Source organism: Talpa europaea (assembly GCF_964194135.1).
Source record: "Talpa europaea genome assembly, chromosome: 15".
Classification (NCBI taxonomy): domain Eukaryota; kingdom Metazoa; phylum Chordata; class Mammalia; order Eulipotyphla; family Talpidae; genus Talpa; species Talpa europaea.
The window spans coordinates 79,549,442-79,567,230 of record NC_140083.1 but is presented as its reverse complement, the minus strand read 5'-3'; the positions used below and the strand labels follow the sequence as shown (position 1 = coordinate 79,567,230).

At 52.6% G+C, this 17,789-nt stretch overlaps 3 protein-coding genes across 4 annotated transcripts; 1 reads left to right on the top strand and 2 right to left on the bottom strand.

Annotated features, from left to right (window-relative positions):
* The first annotated feature begins 1,400 nt into the window (after positions 1 to 1,400).
* Positions 1,401 to 8,126, top strand: AAAS (aladin WD repeat nucleoporin). Of its 2 annotated transcripts, XM_084255624.1 has the most exons (16): positions 1,401 to 1,856; positions 2,450 to 2,577; positions 3,610 to 3,665; positions 3,992 to 4,083; positions 4,270 to 4,316; positions 4,569 to 4,667; positions 4,938 to 5,081; positions 5,937 to 6,057; positions 6,384 to 6,508; positions 6,627 to 6,687; positions 6,827 to 6,917; positions 7,111 to 7,204; positions 7,279 to 7,346; positions 7,475 to 7,556; positions 7,669 to 7,753; positions 7,878 to 8,126. In XM_084255624.1, exons 1-16 carry the CDS (start codon positions 1,734 to 1,736, stop codon positions 8,094 to 8,096), a joined length of 1,635 nt encoding a protein of 544 aa, XP_084111750.1. In that variant the 5' UTR covers positions 1,401 to 1,733; the 3' UTR covers positions 8,097 to 8,126. The 2 variants fall into 2 exon arrangements, with proteins under 2 accessions (XP_084111750.1, XP_084111751.1); XM_084255625.1 differs by lacking the exon at positions 4,569 to 4,667.
* A 268-nt stretch (positions 8,127 to 8,394) lies between these two features.
* On the bottom strand, positions 8,395 to 14,384 carry MYG1 (MYG1 exonuclease; the record flags this gene model as incomplete). The annotated part of the gene is made up of 7 exons (XM_084255156.1): positions 8,395 to 8,599; positions 8,733 to 8,914; positions 9,004 to 9,126; positions 9,240 to 9,392; positions 10,802 to 10,961; positions 13,862 to 13,974; positions 14,169 to 14,384. 7 exons carry the CDS (start codon positions 14,382 to 14,384, stop codon positions 8,416 to 8,418), a joined length of 1,131 nt encoding a protein of 376 aa, XP_084111282.1. The 3' UTR covers positions 8,395 to 8,415.
* Positions 14,385 to 14,469: 85 nt separating this feature from the next.
* PFDN5 (prefoldin subunit 5) lies at positions 14,470 to 17,690 on the bottom strand (the record flags this gene model as incomplete). Its single annotated transcript, XM_084254606.1, has 6 exons — positions 14,470 to 14,834; positions 15,725 to 15,830; positions 15,938 to 16,012; positions 16,957 to 16,988; positions 17,300 to 17,402; positions 17,619 to 17,690. 6 exons carry the CDS (start codon positions 17,688 to 17,690, stop codon positions 14,758 to 14,760), a joined length of 465 nt encoding a protein of 154 aa, XP_084110732.1. The 3' UTR covers positions 14,470 to 14,757.
* Positions 17,691 to 17,789: the final 99 nt, after the last annotated feature.

Below are 17,789 nucleotides of genomic sequence, written 5' to 3'. Positions count from 1 at the left end.
ACTTGCTCTGCTCCCCCTTCTCAAGAAACTATTCTCAGTCACTTTCCCCAAACTGCCTCCCCTTTTGTGTTAGGTCTTTAAGCTTTCCGTGACTTGCAGGGTGACAGTGAACTAATCTTACAGATTACACAGGGGCTACTCCAAGTGTGGTCAGTGCATATCACCTCAGGGTGGGGGGGCGGGTGTTGGAAGTAACAGCTTCAGAGCTACACCTCAGAATCTGCAGCTCAGCAAGAGCCTTGGGTGTATTCTTTGTCCATTAACATTTGAGACCTAGTAGACTAGAGGCTTTTCTTGGTGAAGTGCAGTTTCTGAGGCACCTTCTGGAGCCCCTTGTTTTCTGACCTGGGATAACTCTCTAGGGGAGAACTTTTCTTTTTACTTTTTAAAAAAGATTTATTATTTTTTTAATTTATGCACACAAGAGCTGGGGTGGGGTGTAGTCTGGAGGTGTGGGGTGTGAGAGGATTCACCAGAGTCAGAGTGGGGAGCAGAACAGGCAGACTGACTGAAATACACTGCTGAGGGGAGCAGCGGGCGAGGCAGGAGAGGTCTGCTGCGCCATGTTGGTAGCTCCCTGGCCAGGGATGGAATTCGTGCTGCAGTGGCTGCTGATAGATTCAGAATGCTGAGACTTAACTCCTTGCACCACCAGGGAGGCCCTGATTTGTTAAATGAACCAACCAATGCCCAAGATTACCTATTTCGTGAGGGAATTATGATTAAAAACAAACACCCTGTCATGTGTTTGACACTTTGCAATTTAATAGTGACTTCATTTCCATTATTTTGTATGGGAATCAACATATGAAATGATCAGAACACTCTGCAAATGAGGAAGATGAAGTTCAGAGAATTCAGTGACTTTTCCAAAATCAGGGCGGAGTAAGAAAAGTAGCTCTGACCCGTTTTCTTCCAGTTCTAGTTTCATCCTGAGGAGCGAGAATAAGGTCAATCTCACTTGTATTCTTAAGTGAGAATGCCTAGTTTTGGTATTTCTAGGTCTAATCTCCATGTTTCACTTTCCTCGAGGCTCTGTACAGTACTCCCCTTGCAGGGTAATGTTGTAAAGGTTATGCAAGCACTTCGCCATAGCAAGTGCTTAGTGGAAGTTGCAGGCCCAGGTCATAGTTCCCATTTTCCCTTCCACACCTGGGCCTGTGGGCTTTAAATTCGGCGGGTGCAGGACAGTCCCTCCCAGGGTCTCTCCTCTGATTATTTTCCTCCTCTCAGTTCCAGTCACTGCCCGCGATATAGTTTATATTTTCCTCTGGGCTATCCAGTCTTGGGAGGGTTTAATTAGGTACTTTCCTGAATGTGGCTTATTTTGGAATTGCTGGGGGGAGGGGACGAGAACGGGAGAAGAGAAACAGACAAGAGAGAGAGAGAGAGACTGCTGGGGAATCGGAGCTGGGAAAAACAACAGTCTCGCAGGGGATAAAAAAACAAACAACAAAAAAAAACCCGCTCAGGCCCTCAACCCGGGGGTTGGCTCTGCGGACGTGTCTCTGCTGTTCCTCCTCCAGCCGCCAGGCGGCGCGCGAGGACGCCCCGGAAGCCTGTCCCGAGCCTGCGCATGCGTCCTTCTTCCCGGTTCGCCTTCACTTCCGTTGGGCGTCTCACGCCGTTTGTCCCGGGCGGCTTCCCGTAGCGTCCGAATGTAGCCCGGGAACTGCGCGTCGGAGCCGCGGCCCCGCGGATCTGCCGGGTCCGGACGCCCTGTGGCCGGCGGGATGTGCACCCTGGGCTTGTTCCCGCCGCCGCCGCCTCGGGGCCAAGTCACCCTTTACGAGCACAATAACGAGCTGGTGACCGGCAGCGGCTACGAGAGTCCGCCTCCCGACTTCCGGGGCCAGGTGGCCGGGCGAGGCGGGAGGGGCGCCCGCGGCGAGGGGGCCGCGCCTCGGGGAGCGGGGTGCGGGCCGGGGCGGGGCGCGGTCTCCAGGCCGGCTGACTGGAAACCGCCTGGCCCGGGGGGAACAGGTCCGGGGTGTGTTTTGGGACTGAGGTTGGAGGGTGAGGGGTGCGAAGGTGTGCTGCCCACCAGAGGGAATGGGGGGAGGAGGGTGAATCTGGGGTGTGGGGGTGCAGGAGGAGTGCTGAAAAGTTGGGGAGTGTCAAGAACTGCTGAGGCACAGCCTGGAGCTTTTTCTCCCCGTGGCATTCCTGGAAAGGAAAAGGCAAACTGACGTTTATTGAGCATTTGCTATGGGAGAAAGGCTCTGCGTAGGGCCTGCAGCAGTGTTAGGACGCGGTAATCACAGCGGCCCGGTGGAGTCTTAGTCTAGTTTTGCAGATAAGGCAGCCAAGGCCGGTTTGTGGAAATGGGAAAACAGGTCTCTGGAGCCTCTTGCCCTTCACCGAGCTCGGAGGGCTGGGGATGGCAGGGCGTGCAGTGGGGATCCCGGGGAGAGATTGAGTGTCACACTTTCTCACTTCTCGGCTATAGTGGATCAATCTTCCAGTCCTCAACCTGACCAAGGATCCTCTGAAGACCCCTGGGAGGCTGGACCATGGCACAAGAACTGCTTTCATCCACCACCGGGAGCAAGTGTGGAAGAGATGCATCAGCGTTTGGTGAGACAAGGCAAAGGGTATCCTGGGCTGTGGTCTACAGATCCTGGAGAAAATGAGTTTGCCAGCCTTCTGCCTAGGGCGGCCCATCTCTTTCTAGCTCAGAGCCATGTATCATTCATCATGTTAAATTAGCAGTTCTTATTGTGGAGCTAAGGATACCCTGCTTTCTGATTTGATTATGTGAACCTTTTCCCCTGTGCCCCCACTCATCTTATTACTGCTTTGTCAGCCTCTAGCTGGAGCTCAGCAAGGCTAGGCATGACATTACAGTGGATAATCTTGTGAGTAGGTCAGTCACTTTTCATATGTAAGAATGAAGCCTTAATGCCTGCATTCAGTTCCAGGCTGTGGCACATTTTTAAAAAAGATTTATTTATGCATACAAGATCTGGGGCACAGGCCAGTGGTGTCGGGGGGGGGGGGTGAGAGGATTCACCAGAGACAGAGTGGGGAACAGAACAGGCAGACTGACTGAAATACACTGCTGAGGGGAACAGTGGGTGAGGCAGAATGGGACTGCTGTACCATGCAGGGTTGCTCCCTGGCAGGGGATCAAACTCATGATGCAGAGGCTGTTGATAGCTTCATAGTGCTGCATCTTAACGCCTTGCACCATCCAGGGAGGCCCTGGATGTTTCTCTTGCTATTACTCTTTCCCTTACTAATGTCTAATTAGTCCTCAAATCCTATTCGTTCTACTTCCTCATTCTCTCAAGTCTGTACTCTTCTCTGTCCAGTGGTTCAGACCACTTCGGCCATTTTTCTAGATTCTGAGGTAGCCACTTACCCCATCTCCTCACCATTCTTGTCCCCCTCTATTCGGCAACCAGACTGATCTTTCTAAAATGCCGGTGTGATCAGTTTCTTTCTCTTTTTCAAATCCTTACATGGCTTTGTGTTCATGGTCTCATGGTAAGTCGTGACCGCTTCACTTGCTCACCAAGCACTGAAAGAACTCTGAGCTTCAGGGGCCTCATTGGTAAAACGGAAGGGCTCATAGTAGTCTGACCCATAACTTCCTCTCCTCATCAGGCGTGATATGGGCCTTTTTGGGGTGCTGAATGAAATTGCAAACTCAGAGGAGGAGGGTAAGTATTTTTCCCTCCTGTTTTTGCTAGTTTTATGGTGGGCAACTCCCTTCCATACTCTCCCTGACCCATCCCACTTCCTGCTGGCCCAGCCCCTTTCTCTTAAGCCCTATTTGTCCTGACCAGTTGTCTAGGTTGGTGCCATCTTCGCTTCTCCCCTCTACCTCCGCCAAGTGCTCCGGAGTGGGTGTTCAGAGTGAAGCATCTAGAGCACTTGTGGGGCAGGCAGATGTGGGGAGTGCTTGTCCTTACTCTTCACTCACCCAAGAGGGCACCAGTGAGAGGCTGTGAGTGGTTTAACCAGAGCTGCTTCCTCAATCCCACAGTGTTTGAGTGGGTGAAGACGGCGTCCAGCTGGGCCCTGGCTCTCTGTCGGTGGGCCGCCTCCCTCCACGGGTCCCTGTTCCCCCACCTGTCTGTAAGTGTGGCCTCCTCCCCTCTCCTTTCCTGACTGCTGCCCCCACCCTTTGCCTTCTTTCCACTGCTTATCCCCGAGGTCAGGGTGGGCAGACTGCAGGGGGTGGGCATGGCCTAACGCCCCCACGGGCTAAGCCCCCCTGGCCTCCGCGCATGGGCCGCCTCCATCCGCTGGCTTTGTTCTTAGCTCAGGAGTGAAGACCTGATTGCTGAATTTGCCCAGGTCACAAACTGGTGAGTGTTCAGCTCCGGGGTTTTGTGGGAATGAAGTTCCTAACCTTGGAACTGGTTTTGGGGAGACAGAAGTCAAGGCAGTAACTACTCCCACCCCTTTCCTGACTGCTCCCCACATTCTCTTACCTCCTAAGGAGAAATGAAATAAAAGTAAAAAAAAAAAACAACAAAACAAACCTGTGCTCACGGGAAAGGATCCAGGCTGGGCTTGGGTGGGTGCGGGTTTAGCTTCCTCAGGCTCGCTCCTGCCAGGTCCAGCTGCTGCTTGCGGGTCTTCGCGTGGCACCCCCACACCAACAAGTTCGCAGTGGCGCTGTTAGACGACTCGATCCGCGTGTACAACGCTAACAGGTGTGTGGAGCCACCTGAGCGGGCTTGGACGTGTCGCGCTCCCCTTTCCTCTCCAGCCTTGTTCCCGGGGGAGTCCTGCAGTTCCTGGGCCTGGGCCACAGGGCTTCTTCCAGAACTGGGGTCGGAGGCTCCTCTGCTGCATGTGTCCTCTTTCCGGATCTAACCTTTATTCCGTGCCACCGTACTCCTGGGCGAAGCTTGCTTGTCGGCCTCTCCCTCCTGCACCGCACTCGGCCCTGCTTTGACTCCGCCCCTGCCCTTTCACCCCAGCACTATAGTCCCCTCCTTGAAGCACCGGCTGCAGCGGAATGTGGCAGCTCTGGCCTGGAAGCCCCTCAGTGCCTCTGTCTTGGCTGTGGCCTGTCAGAGCTGCATTCTCATCTGGACCCTGGACCCCACCTCCTTGTCTACCCGGTGAGTCCAGCAACCTCTGATTCTGACGTGGTAATCTGTTTCATCATTGTTGTCCCATGGTATTTTTTTAATAAAAGACTTATTTTTATTTATTGATGCATATAAGAATTGGGGTGTAGGCCACAGGTATGGGGGGGTGAGAAAAATCACCACAGACAGAATAGGGAGCAGAACAGGTGGGCTGACTGAAATACACCGCTGAGGGGAGCAGCGGGGAGACAGGAGAGGTCTGCTGCGCCATGTGGGTTGCTCCCTGGCCAGGGATCTAACTTGTCCTGCTGCAGTGACTGCCAAGAGCTTGATAGTGCTGAGACTTAAGCCCTTAAGACTTAGGTCACCAGGGAGGCCCCGACTTTGAAATTCTTTCAGCCACTCTACACCTTTCGTGTGTGTATGTGTAAAAGAACTGGAGTGCAGGCCAGAGGTGTTTGAGGGGGAAGATTCACCAGAGTGGGGAACTCAGAGGAGCGACACTGACTCTGACAAGGAAAGGCAGAAAGATGGGCTTTGGAGCACAGGCTGGCTTCTGGCGGGAGGGGTGGTAGGTAGCTCAGGGAAAAGATTGGCACCTTGAGGGGATATCATAGATTGTCCCAGGCTCTGCGGTGGATGCTTCTGAGGAGGGGGCTGTTGTCTAGGATGGAGCATGTGACCTTTCTCTGGCTCAGCCCGTTCTGGTTTTACTGGCCACAAACTTTTGTCTCCTTGGAGCCTATAGGATCCAAGCCTTCCTTGGATCCTTATTCATTTCCCCCAATCTGGGGAGCTTCGGCCGGGGGCGTTGGGATTTAGAGGCTTCGGGAGGAGGTGAGGAAACCAGATCACAGTTTTCTGACCACACTGTTTCCCCTGCAGTCCCTCCTCTGGCTGCGCCCAAGTGCTCTCCCACCCTGGGCACACGCCCGTCACCAGCCTGGCCTGGGCCCCCAGTGGGGGGCGGCTGCTCTCAGCCTCACCTGTGGATGCCGCTATCCTGGTGAGTTGTCCCTACCCGCTTAGCTGTCACTTCAGCCAGCCCTCAGCGCGAGGAGCGCGCGGTCCTCCACCATCTGGTGGTGGAAAATATCCTGGGGGAAGGAGAGGGGTAATTATCTGTTCAGTCTTAAACTTACCAGGCAGGGAGCTGCATCATCTAGACTAAAATTCTGCCCGCTGTAATTACAAATATAAACTTACTCCGGTTTTTAAGCTGCTCTCCCACTTTCTCCCCATTCTGTGTCCTCGTGCCTCAGGGAAGGGCCGCCCCCGGGAGGAGACAGGGACGCTTGAGTTTCCTGTCTCTCTTCTGCTTCCACTCCCCAGGTGTGGGATGTCTCCACAGAGACCTGTGTTCCCCTCCCCTGGTTCCGGGGAGGTGGGGTTACCAACCTGCTCTGGTCCCCGGATGGCAGCAAAGTCCTGGCTACCACGCCTTCAGCTGTCTTTCGGTGAGTGGGGGGAGGGGAGAGTGAGGGCCGAGAGGAAGGTCCTTGGCTCCTGGGACTGACAGGGAAGTTAAGTCCAAGTTTTCGAATGTAGTGGCCCTAAGCTGTGATTTCCCTGTAGAGTCTGGGAGGCCCAGATGTGGACTTGTGAGAGGTGGCCCACTCTGTCAGGGCGCTGTCAGGTAAGAGGAGGCTGTGACTCACAGAAAGCGCAGAAGAGGTGGACGCTGGATCCCCCCAACTTGTCTCTCCTCGTCTTCTATGTCTTTCCCCCCTGCATTCCCCCGCAGAACACCCTTGGCTTTTGCTTTCTGACCCCAGACAGGCTGCTGGAGCCCAGATGGAAACCGGTTACTCTTCACTGTACTGGGGGAGCCGCTGGTTTACTCCTTGTCATTCCCAGAATGCTGTGGTGAGTTTGGGGAAACACTTCTGGCTACGGAGTATCTGGGGGAAGTCAGAGGCAGGAACCCGCTGAACATGCTACTCTGAAAGGTAAGGCAGGTATAGATAGGAGCTTGGGAGACTGCAGAGGCACCGGAGACACGGCAGGGGTCAGCAGGAGGGTCTCTGCCTGTGTGAACCGCTTCTCCCCTCATCCCCAGGTGAGGGGCAGGGGCGAGTCGGAGGAGCGAAGTCGGCAACGATAGTGGCAGACCTCTCTGAGACGACAATACAGACCCCGAGTGGAGAGGAGAGGTGAGCAGAGTGGGTGAGGGGGGAGCGGTGAGTGGGACCGCACTGAGCCCTCCCAACCCACTGTCTCCTCACAGGCTTGGGGGAGAAGCTCACTCCATGGTCTGGGATCCAAGCGGGGAGCGCCTGGCTGTGCTCATGAAAGGTGAGCGGGGAGGGAGGACTCGGGTCACGGCCATCCCCCACACTAGCTGTGCCCATCTCTGGCTGCAGTTTCTCCCTGCCCTGGAATCTACCTCGAGTTCCTCCTTCTCCCCGGATCCATTCTTACAGGAAACCCACGGGTCCAGGATGGTAAACCAGTCATCCTCCTTTTCCGCACTCGAAACAGCCCTGTATTTGAGCTACTGCCTTGGTAAGTGCTGGGTAGATGTTCGGTCTGGGCTCCTCACCAGCCTTCCCACACCAAACCCCAATCCTGCTGCACCCCTCCTGCCCCCCGCTGCTGACTCACCTTTTCTCCCTAGTGGCATCATCCAGGGAGAGCCAGGAGCCCAGGCCCAGCTCATCACTTTCCATCCTGCTTTCAACAAAGGGGCTCTGCTCAGTGTGGTGAGTAGACCAGGTTGCTGGGGTTTGGGGAGTGGGGTGAGGTGCCCTGACTGCCACGTGGCCCTGCTATGTGGCCTTCCTCTGGCCCAGGCTCTCAATAGGCTTTACTTTCGCCTCTCTGCAGTGCTGGTCCACAGGACGAATCGCCCACATCCCACTGTACTTTGTCAATGCCCAGTTTCCACGTTTTAGCCCAGTGCTGGGCCGAACCCAGGAGCCCCCAGCTGGAGGTGGAGGTTCCACTCATGATCTGCCCCTCTTTACTGAGACATCACCAACTTCTGCCCCTTGGGACCCTCTCCCAGGACCTGCTCTGTGCCACTCCCCTCACCCCCACTTCTAATAATAAAAAATTCCCTTCTGTGTTTTCCATTTAATGAACAGATTTACTTTTTCCTGGAGTTGCACTGGGGTATAGTGGGGAAGAAAGGGGGGTAAAAAGAGGCATGTACTTTGGGTAAAGATACTGTCATTTTTTAGCCACTTGTGAATTGGGCCAAATTATTTCACCTTAGGAACTAGGTAGTGCTGAGGGAGGTGCCTAGCAGAGGCTCTGGAACATCACAGATGTTTCACTCCCTCAAGTTCAGCAAGTTCCCAGAATGGTGCAGGACAACAATGGGGCAAGGACTTGGTCAGAATGAGAGAGAAATTTTATTGACTTAGGAGATCTGTGGAAGGCCTGGGCGTTGAGCCAAGGTGGCACGGGCCATGCTTAAGGCACCCTCTCGGGTGTGGTGCCCACCAATAAAGCCGCTGGCATGGACAAAGATGCAGCCAGGAATCCCACTGACCTGGTCCAGGGCTTCATCTCGAAGACCGCGCCACGGCTCCGGCAGGGGCAGCCTACAAGTGAGCAGAGAGAAGTTGGTGGAAGCAAATGGAGGCCTGAGGACCTAAGGGAGTACAGCAAAGGCCCAAGTTAGTGGCCGCTTCTGAGAGGCCGAGAGGTCTACAGGGCGCTCTCCCTGGGGCTCACCGGCTCTGGAACGAGTGGGGCTCCTTGGGCACACACTGCACTCGCCACTGCCCCTCCTGGTCGGTGTAGATAACAAAGGCAATGGTGACCGGGGGTGACAGCTCAGACTCCAGGTGGTAGAGGTGCTCCTTCCAGGGACATCCACCTTTTGCCAGTTCCACTATCTCCCCACTTGAGTCTACCTAAAAGGAAAGGGGCACAGTTAGAAGGTTATGTGCAGGAGGAGGAACCCAGTGACCAGCAGCAGCAGTACCTCATTCTAGGCCTGCACCTGGAATCGCTGGGCCAGGGCCTCTTCCACCAAGGCCCGCGCTGGCAGCCAGCTGTGTTGGTAGAATTCGATTCTCTGCAGAAACTCCTCCTGAACCAGATCCATCGCACACTTGAACTTGGCCTGGGAATCAGAACCATGGTGCTGGTTGGCTGGGGGTGTGGGGCAGGACACAACTGCCCCCTTCCTCCCTGGAGGTTCTACGCGCCAGCCGCCTGGCCCGGAGTCCTCCTTACCTCAGTATCTTGGTTGGGCTGATTCCAGGTGGGATTAAGCCGAGCAACCCGGGCACTCAGGGTGGTGGTCAGTGCATAGCGAGGCTCGCCCACTTCCCACTGGGAGATCCCATTGTCCACTGCATCCACTTCCTCCACGAAGTTCTCGTACATCTAAGGCAGCAGCACGGGAAATGCTCTTGAGGGCCCTCCATTTACATCAAGTGTTAAAGGTTTTAAAGTATGTTTATCACACTTTCATTTAATCTCCACGATAGTTCTGTGAGGCTCTCTCAACATTAACTAGATGAGGAAAAGGGATGGCCAGGTTCTGTGGCTCAAGGTCAGAGAGCCAATAGTGCTGGGGCTGGGATGTGAATGAACTGATTCCTAGTCCGGTGCTTGCTTTACGGCTGCACAAAGCCCCACCTAGGCCCGTGTATGGAGCGGGGAATGCTGGCTTCGGATCAAGGAAGGCCTCAAGTTTCATGAAGGGCTGGAACTGGTTCTCCATGGCTGAGGGAGGGTCCACCTCCAGATGGGCCAGGCTGGCTATTCAGTGGGCTAGTTACCAAGGTACAGGAGGGTCTGGCCAATACAAATGGGGGGTGCGGGGTGGGGTGGTACTGGGATGTGATCCCGGGGAAGCCCATGATGTGCCTCTGCAACAGCTGCTGCACCTCCTGACACTCAGGATACAGTAGGACAAGACCTCAAGAGTTTGGGGCAAAAACAATGTGGGTTACCAGTGCTTAATGCAATACTGCCTGACGAGCTAGCCCACACACCAACATATCGCTAAAGTGCAGCCCAAGTGCTACTCTCAGGCCCAGAGAGACCCCCCAGCCCAACGTCCCAACGTCCGGACTCTATCCTGATGCCCAGTTAGAACTTGGGTTTCATTCAGTCAGTTGGTTAGGAACCCCTCAGCCGTAGAAAGCAGTTGAAAACCTTGCTGTTCCAAAAATTCCAATTCAACTATGTTGCTCTCCCTTTTAGGATCATACCAGCATTGTGTGATGGGGAGCCAAACACAGGCAGAGAACTGAACTCAACAGTTTACACCCCCCAAATAACAACTGGATCTGAGTTTTGATTCATGACCCTCCAAGAGTAGGGCCAAGAAGGGCTCCTTAGAATGACTGGGGCCATGCACACCGGGGCCACCAGCCCTATTGCTTCCCTAACAGTGGGAAGCTACTGAGCTGCTCACAGGGGGTGCTGGTGGAACCTGAAGATACTTTCACAATCAAGTGCTTCCTGGCCCTGCCCCGCCCCACCTTGTGTGCCCCAGGGAGTCATGATTCTAACCAGTCATGATTACCAAGCTGTTGACTCATCATTTTTGATGTGTCTGGCCAAGAAAAAGACTGGGAAACACCACTTTATAAGGTTTTCAAAGCCCTTCCCCAAGTAGTACATCTTGTTCTCGTGTCCACCCCAGGAGAGAGAGAGACATTCTCATGCTGGGCGATGAGCCTGGCAGGGAGGGCGGGGGCCGGCTACGGGTCAGGAAGCCAGTCCGGGTGCTGCAAGAGTCCCACACCAGCTGGCCTGGTGGAGATGCACGTGTGGGTCCCCACCTTGTCATAGAGGGTGCCCACTATGCTGTCCTCTTCACTAGTGCCCAGCAACTGGGCCAGCAGCTTGTGCCCGAAGTGCAGATAGATGAGTCCCGCACTGCTCAGCTTGGTCTGCCACGGCTTCCCGGGGGACAGGGAGCTCATGGTCTCTGTGAAAGACCTAAGGAGCACAGGGAGGCGGAGCTGAGGCGGAGGACTCAGCCCCATTAACCCGCAGGCCAGGGCAGTGAGGAAGCTGGGATGTTACAGGAGGTCCATAACATGGGCCTTTGCTTAGAGTCTCCATTAATGGCGGTTACTTAGTGCTTATTACATACCAGGCTTTGTGCTTTAGACATCAGGGATAAAAAAAAACAAACAAAAAACTAAAAAAACCACGAGATTCTGTCCCTGGCTTCCAGTTCATCTGCTGGAGGCAGACAAACACAAAACCACAAGGCAAATGCTCTAGTTATAACAAGGAAAAGAAGGAAAAATGGGAAGGGAAAAAGAAAGGCTTCAGAGGAAGACAGCCTTCAGTCACTCCTGAGATGAACGAGTGGTTGTTCACTAAAGGCTGAAGGACAAAAGGCACTCCGGGTGGAGGGAACAACACGTACAACGGCTAAGAGATGGGCCTCTTCACGGGACTCCAGGAAAGGTGTGATGAGGAAGGTAGAAGATAAAGCTAGAAGGGTAGGCAGGCCATATAATACTTGGGAGGTTGGGATTTCCCTGTAGGTAATGGGGAGCCACAGAGAATTAAGTAGACAAGTGCATACTAGAAAGAGCATCGTGCTAGCCAGCACAGATGCAAGGAAATGAATCAGAGGCAGGATGAGGAGAGGAGGAATTTGAACACAGTGGCACAGAGACTAGGAAAAGGTATGACAGGATAGGTAAAGAAAAAACTACAGCTGTCACTTTGAAAACCAGTCCATCAGAATCTCCTAGGGAGTCATTTTTGTTTTGATGACTTTTATTACTGAACAAAAAATATGCAAAATATTCACAGGGTATAAAGACTAATAATAACAACCTCCACTCCCAAGAAAAGGTTCAAAAGGCAGCAAAACTAAATGAATTATTGATGGAAACAGGTACAGACTATACTATATATAAGAACAAGGATATGATGAACATAAACTTCAGACTGTGGCTTATTTCCGGGAGAGGGTGGGGGAGAGGAATCTTGACACCATTTATGAAAATAATATGTAGGGGGTCTCGCTGGTGGTCCTATCAAGCTATCACTGTTGTGGCCCAAGTTCGATCCCTGGCTAGGGAGCTGACTGACATGGCTCAGCAGACCTCTCCTGTCTCCCCGCTGCTCCCCTCAGCAGTGGATTTCAGTAGATTTGCCTGTTCTGCTCCCCACTCTGTCTCTGGCGAATCCTCTCACCCCCTTTACCTCTGGCTTACACCCCAGCTCTTATATGCATAAATAAATAAAAATAAATCCTTAAAAAAAGAAAATAAAATGTATACTTAAGCAAAAAGAGAAAGTCAGAAGATGGAGAGAGGGAGAAATACTTAAAAGACACCTAAAACAGAACGTCATTGTGACCCTTTAAACAGTAGTGAAGTGAGGGGAGGTTTTGTATTTTATACACCCCTAAGTAGAAACACTGGCAGGAGAATTGTGATGTGAAATCCCAGAGAGAAACTGACAGATTGGAAGGAAGGAGTTGAGGATGTGGGAAATTTCCTTTGAAAGTCAGCAGCAAGGGGGCCTCCCCGGTGGCGCAGAGGTTGAGCGCTGGGTTGCGAAGCTGCCCGCAGCCTCTGCAGTGCTGGTTCGATCCCTGGCTGCTCCCCGGCCACCAGAGGAGGGTCCCACATGGCGTGCAGACCTCTCCTGCAGCCCGCTGCTCCCCTCAGCGGTGTACTTTGGTCCTTCTGCCTGTTCTGTTCCCCGCTCTGGCTCTGGTGAATTCTCTCACCCTCCCGCGCTTCTGACTACCCAATGCTTGTATAAATAAATAAAAATAAATCTTAAAAAAAAAAAAAAAAAAGGAAAGTCAGCAGCAAGGGCCTCCCCGGCGGTGCAGCGGTTGAGAGCTGGGTTGTGAGGCTGCCCACAGCCTCTGCAGCTCTGGTCCGATCCCCAGCCGCCAGGCAAGGGTCCCAAATGGCACGCAGACCTCTCCTGCCATGCCCGCTGCTCCCCGCTCTGGCTCTGGTGAATTCTCTCACCCTCCTGCCTTGACTGTACCCAGTACTTGTATAAATAAACAAATAAATATTTAAACAAACAAACAAAAAGAAAGTCAGCAACAAGGTTATTTGCAGAGGGGTTTGATGAAGTAGGGGCTTGAGGAGGGGGGAAAAGAATGGGATAGTATTGTGGGTGAGGGGACATGCTGGTAAAAGAAAGATCTCCCAATGGAAGAGTGAATGAAGTAGGAGACCACACACATCTGGGCAGTGACCAACCCGCCAGCAATCTAAAGGCACGTGAATGGATTAATTCCAGTTGGGGTATGAGTCGGGATGACTAATGACAGTGCTGGTGGGAGAAATGCCTGACTGAGCCAAAGCAGGAGTGAGTTAGGAAGGGTGCGAGGACTGGCAACCATGAGAGGCCTGGGCAGATGCCAGGGCAAAGGGAGGTCCAAGGTCAGGTAGATGGATGCTGGGAAGGAAGGATGGAAGCCTACAGTTTTTGGTTTTTAGATTTATTTATTTATGCATACAAAGGTTGGGGTGCAGGCCAGAGATGCGTGGGAGGCGAGAGGATTCACCAGAGACAGAGCGGGGAGCAGAACTGGCAGACTGACTGAAACACACTGCCGAGGGGAGCAGCGGGCGAGACAGGAGAGGTCTGCTGTGCCATGTGGGTATCTCCCTGGTTAAGGAATGAACTCGTGCTGCCGAGGCTGCGGACAGCTTCACAGGTTGCGTCTTAACCCCTTGCTCCACCAGGCAGGCCCAGAAGCCTATAGTTTTAAAGGGACTCAAGATTTTGATTTCAAGGATGAGGCCGTTCCTTTTGCTGACGATGACGGCAGTGGCTGGCTGAACGGGGGCCCTGAGGAACGCTTAAGTCAAGAAAGTTGAAGAAATGCTACCTGAACTCACCTCTGGTGATGATCATATCGGTGTCTCTGAGGATCATACTCGCCACCCACATCTACCACGATGTCACAAGCCGCCAGTTTTTCGGGGTCCCGGGTCCGCACAATCTCTGCATCCTGCGGTGGACACAGGTTTAAGGGGGCTGCCAGAGAAGGTGTGCGCGGCTGGCGGGGAGGGGTGGTGTTGTTGGGTTTCCAGGGGAGCCGGCGGGCAGGAGGGTGCTTGGGCCACCGCAACCGCTGGAGGGGCCCAGTGAGGCGGCCGCGGCCCACCCCGGAGACACAGGCCGACCTCGGGGCAGTTTCCGCACCCGGAACTCGGGCAGGAGGCGCAGCAGGGCGCACGCCAGCGCCTCGTCGCAGTGGAAGGTGCCGCTGTGCGTGCCTATTCGGCGCGGGGCCATGAGGTCGCTGCGGGGCCGCTTGGGGGGCAGGACGGACCCCGTGCTGTGCATGCGGTGCCCGGGCTGGGGGGGCGGCGGCGGCAACAGCAGCGGAAGGAAGCCACGCAGGAGGCGCTGACCCATGCGGCTTCTCCCCGAAGGCCGGGGCACGACCCGGAAGAAGAAGCGCCTACGCAGCCCCACTTCCGCCGCGCGGCCGTTCCCTGGGCAACAGGCCCCGCCCAAGAGCACGCCGCCCAGCGCGGTTGGTAGAAGGATCCCGCGGGTGAAACCCTCGGTGTGAGCACAGCATCAGCTCTGCAGGCCAGGATCCGGGGAGCGGCGCACCATCTCGACCCAGCCCCACCCGTCCCAGCAGAGTACCTTGCTAAATGCAAGAAAAGACCACATTCCGCCCAGCTGACACATTTATTAGCATGAAACATAAGCACCATTTCTTCCCCAACTCTAGGAATTCACTCCCAAAAGTCCCAGGCCCCATTTCTGAAAACAAGTTTCAGGCCTTGGCAGTAGCTTGATTTGCCCCCAACGCTGTGAGCTGCTGAATCTTCTGGCTCATCATCTCCATGACAGCTGTGGGAATAAAACAATTAGGCCCTGGTCAGGACTAAGGAGGAGAATGTAGAGTTACAGAAAAGTGACAGGGCAGACAACCAACTATAGTTTGTTAAACTTTTAACACAGGAATCTTCTCTGAGGGACAAAAACGAATACAAATTTAGAGTCTATGTCAATATAACCACAGGATATAAAAATGAACATGGTATTAAATGAGTCAGATAACACTAGAAAATTATAATGTGGAAAAGAGTTTTGCCTTTATAACAGTGGCTCTCTATCCTGAATATGGAACAGAATCAGCTGGGAGCTTTTTTAAAAACACTGACCACCCTGGAATTCAGCCACCTCCCTGGTTGGTTTAGTTCTCATGGTGCCGCCCAGGCTGTCTGTAAACTACCTGGGTGATCCCAGTGTGCAGCCACAGTTGCCACTGCTAGTACTAGTTCATTTTCATGTATTTTCTTCCCATCCCATCCCCATTAAATGGAAATTGCACAAGAGAGACATTTCTTCTAAATTCCTCAAGCCCCCAACCCAGGAATCTACAAATAATGGGAATACAATGCACAGCCTAGAGAATTATACATCAGAACATAGCCTTAATCCAACTAAGCGGATACTGCCACTCCCAGCAGTGATGATCTTTGCCATCAATGGGACTCTACTTCTAGTTAAGATAAAAACTTAGTGTTGGCCACTAGATCAGCACAGTAAGCAATCATTGTTGAACTTATGTAAAGTGGCTTCACAGAGTTTCATAAAGGAAGAAGCTTGCTTTGCATTAGAAGGGAAGGAAAGGAATTTTAATTCAATTAAGGGAATACTGCCATTGTTCACTCTGCATTCCATGTTGTTTAACATAGAGGTAGAAGGGCTCAGGAGATACCTCAGGCCAAGCTTACCCTGTTTCATGGCATGCTTCTCCTGTAAAGCTGGCTGGATTTTTTCCATTTGCTTGGTGAGGAAGTCTATCTTCCTCTTGAAGAACTCCTTGGCATCCTCAGCTGTCTGCAAGAGGTGAATGAAGGGCTAAGAGACCCCATGTTGCACTGTAGATGTTCCCTTCAGCTCCCTTTTCCTGCTCAGGGAGACATTCCTGTGTTCCCCCCACTCACCTTCTCTACATAGTAGCCAGTTCCCACATCGATGAGTACATGTTCCACATCATGTAGCTTCCCCGGAACATACATCTGAGAATCAAGGATTAAGGAAAAAACTAGCCCAGCATGAGCCATGACTCCCTGTCAGCCAGCCTGCTTGGCATCCTAGGACATTCCTTTTCTAAAAAGAAACGGACTGAATAATCTGGGGCCCTGAAAACTACACCAATAATCTTCGAAGGTGGCGTAATAGAGAAGTTGGTTCCTTATGGAGAAACTAACATCTGTTTAAACATTCTCCTACTCTTAGCCCACCTGCCATCTTCCAAACAGTTCTTATCATTCTTCCCATTAGCCCCTCTTTAGAAAGACTAGATACAAAGATACTTTCCTACTGCTGTTGAGTAATAAAAGCAAAAAATCAGAATCAGTCTTGCTTTCCCTCAACACCCTCAAGCATGAACTAGCTAATTCCTGATGAATTTAATATCCATTATTTAAGTAATCCCTACACTGCCATTCCTGTGCTTCCCTTTAGCCTGTCAGTTCCCAGGTTACACAGTTGTCTTTTTTTTATTTATTTTTATTATTTTTTTTTACAGTTGTCTTATTGTCATAACTGGCTCATTAAATAAAACACTCAGTAGGTAGACACTCCACTGTTATAAAGAGAGCCACTGTTATAAAGGCAAAACAACAGTTTAGGAGAAAGTGTTACAGTTAAATTAAAGTTGAGGATTAATAGAGCCACCCCCCTTCTGTTATTAGTAATAATGTAAACCACTAGTTTTATCTCTATATCAATATCCTCAAATAGCAAAGGAAAACAATCATACCTCAATTCTACATACTCCCTGGTACTCACAAGACATTAGCTGGAGATTGGCTCCAGATTAAGACAGAAAATCTATGTGTAATAAGATTCTTCCATAGAGGCACGCTGGGGTTATCAAAACTACTCTTGTCCCCTCTTTATTTATTTTTTTTTTGGGGGGGGCATGAGGAAGAAAAGGCAGTTCCTGTGGAAAGGATACAGAACTTGTCAAAGGGACGAGTAATTCTTTCCCTGTGAAAGCAATTAAGACAAACATCTGGAGGAAGGCTGGCAGCTCCAAAATGAAGGTGTTAACGGGTGTTCCAATAGGGCACAGAGCCCGGAGACAGTATGAAAAGAACCGAAACAGGGGGGACAGGAGCGGAGGAATGTCCTGTACTTTTCAATTCTAGATAGGCAACATGCAAAGGGCTCATGAAGCGGCATACAATAGGTATGGACAGTCTTCTCCCCTCTAGTACGGAAATTGGATTGAGAGACAGGACGAGAGGAGAAGCCAGGCGGCACAGCCCCCCGATGGCCTCCACGCGTCCACCCCATACCCTCGTTGGTCTTGTTCAGCACGTTCAGACAGTCCTTGGCTTCCACATACTTGGTCTGGACCACCTTGAGCTGGGCAATGGACGTGGATAAGAACTCCACTTCCTACAGGGGACGGAAACAGGGTCAACACCGGGGCTGGAGGGGGCGGAGGACTAGGGGTGAGCACTACCGAAGAGGGGGCGGGCCCTGGGGTGAAGTGTTTCTCCTGGAAAGGGAAGCCTCCCAAAGTGGGGAGGAATGCGGGGCGAGAGAGTACCCGCGGGCATGAGATGTGGAGATGTGTGGCAGGAAAAGGATGTTTCTGGGGCCCGTCCCCACCTGGTCCAGCTGGTTCTTGAGCATTTCTAGCTGCGGCAGATTCAGCTCGGTGATGTTAACTGACTGCGCCATGTTGGGAAGGAGGACTACCGACGCGGAAGTGACGCTCTAGCCGCCCTCTGCACATCTCTATGGCTGCTCCAGGCGGCCTCGCTGCGCCGGACGTCTCTA

Coding starts and splice junctions, on each gene's coding strand:
- AAAS (XM_084255624.1), top strand. CDS start 1,734: ATGTGCACCCTGGGCTTGTTCCCGCCGCCGCCGCCTCGGGGCCAAGTC. Junction 1,857..2,449: donor CTCCCGACTTCCGGGGCCAG/GTGGCCGGGCGA, acceptor TCTCGGCTATAG/TGGATCAATCTTCCAGTCCT. Junction 2,578..3,609: donor AAGAGATGCATCAGCGTTTG/GTGAGACAAGGC, acceptor TCTCCTCATCAG/GCGTGATATGGGCCTTTTTG.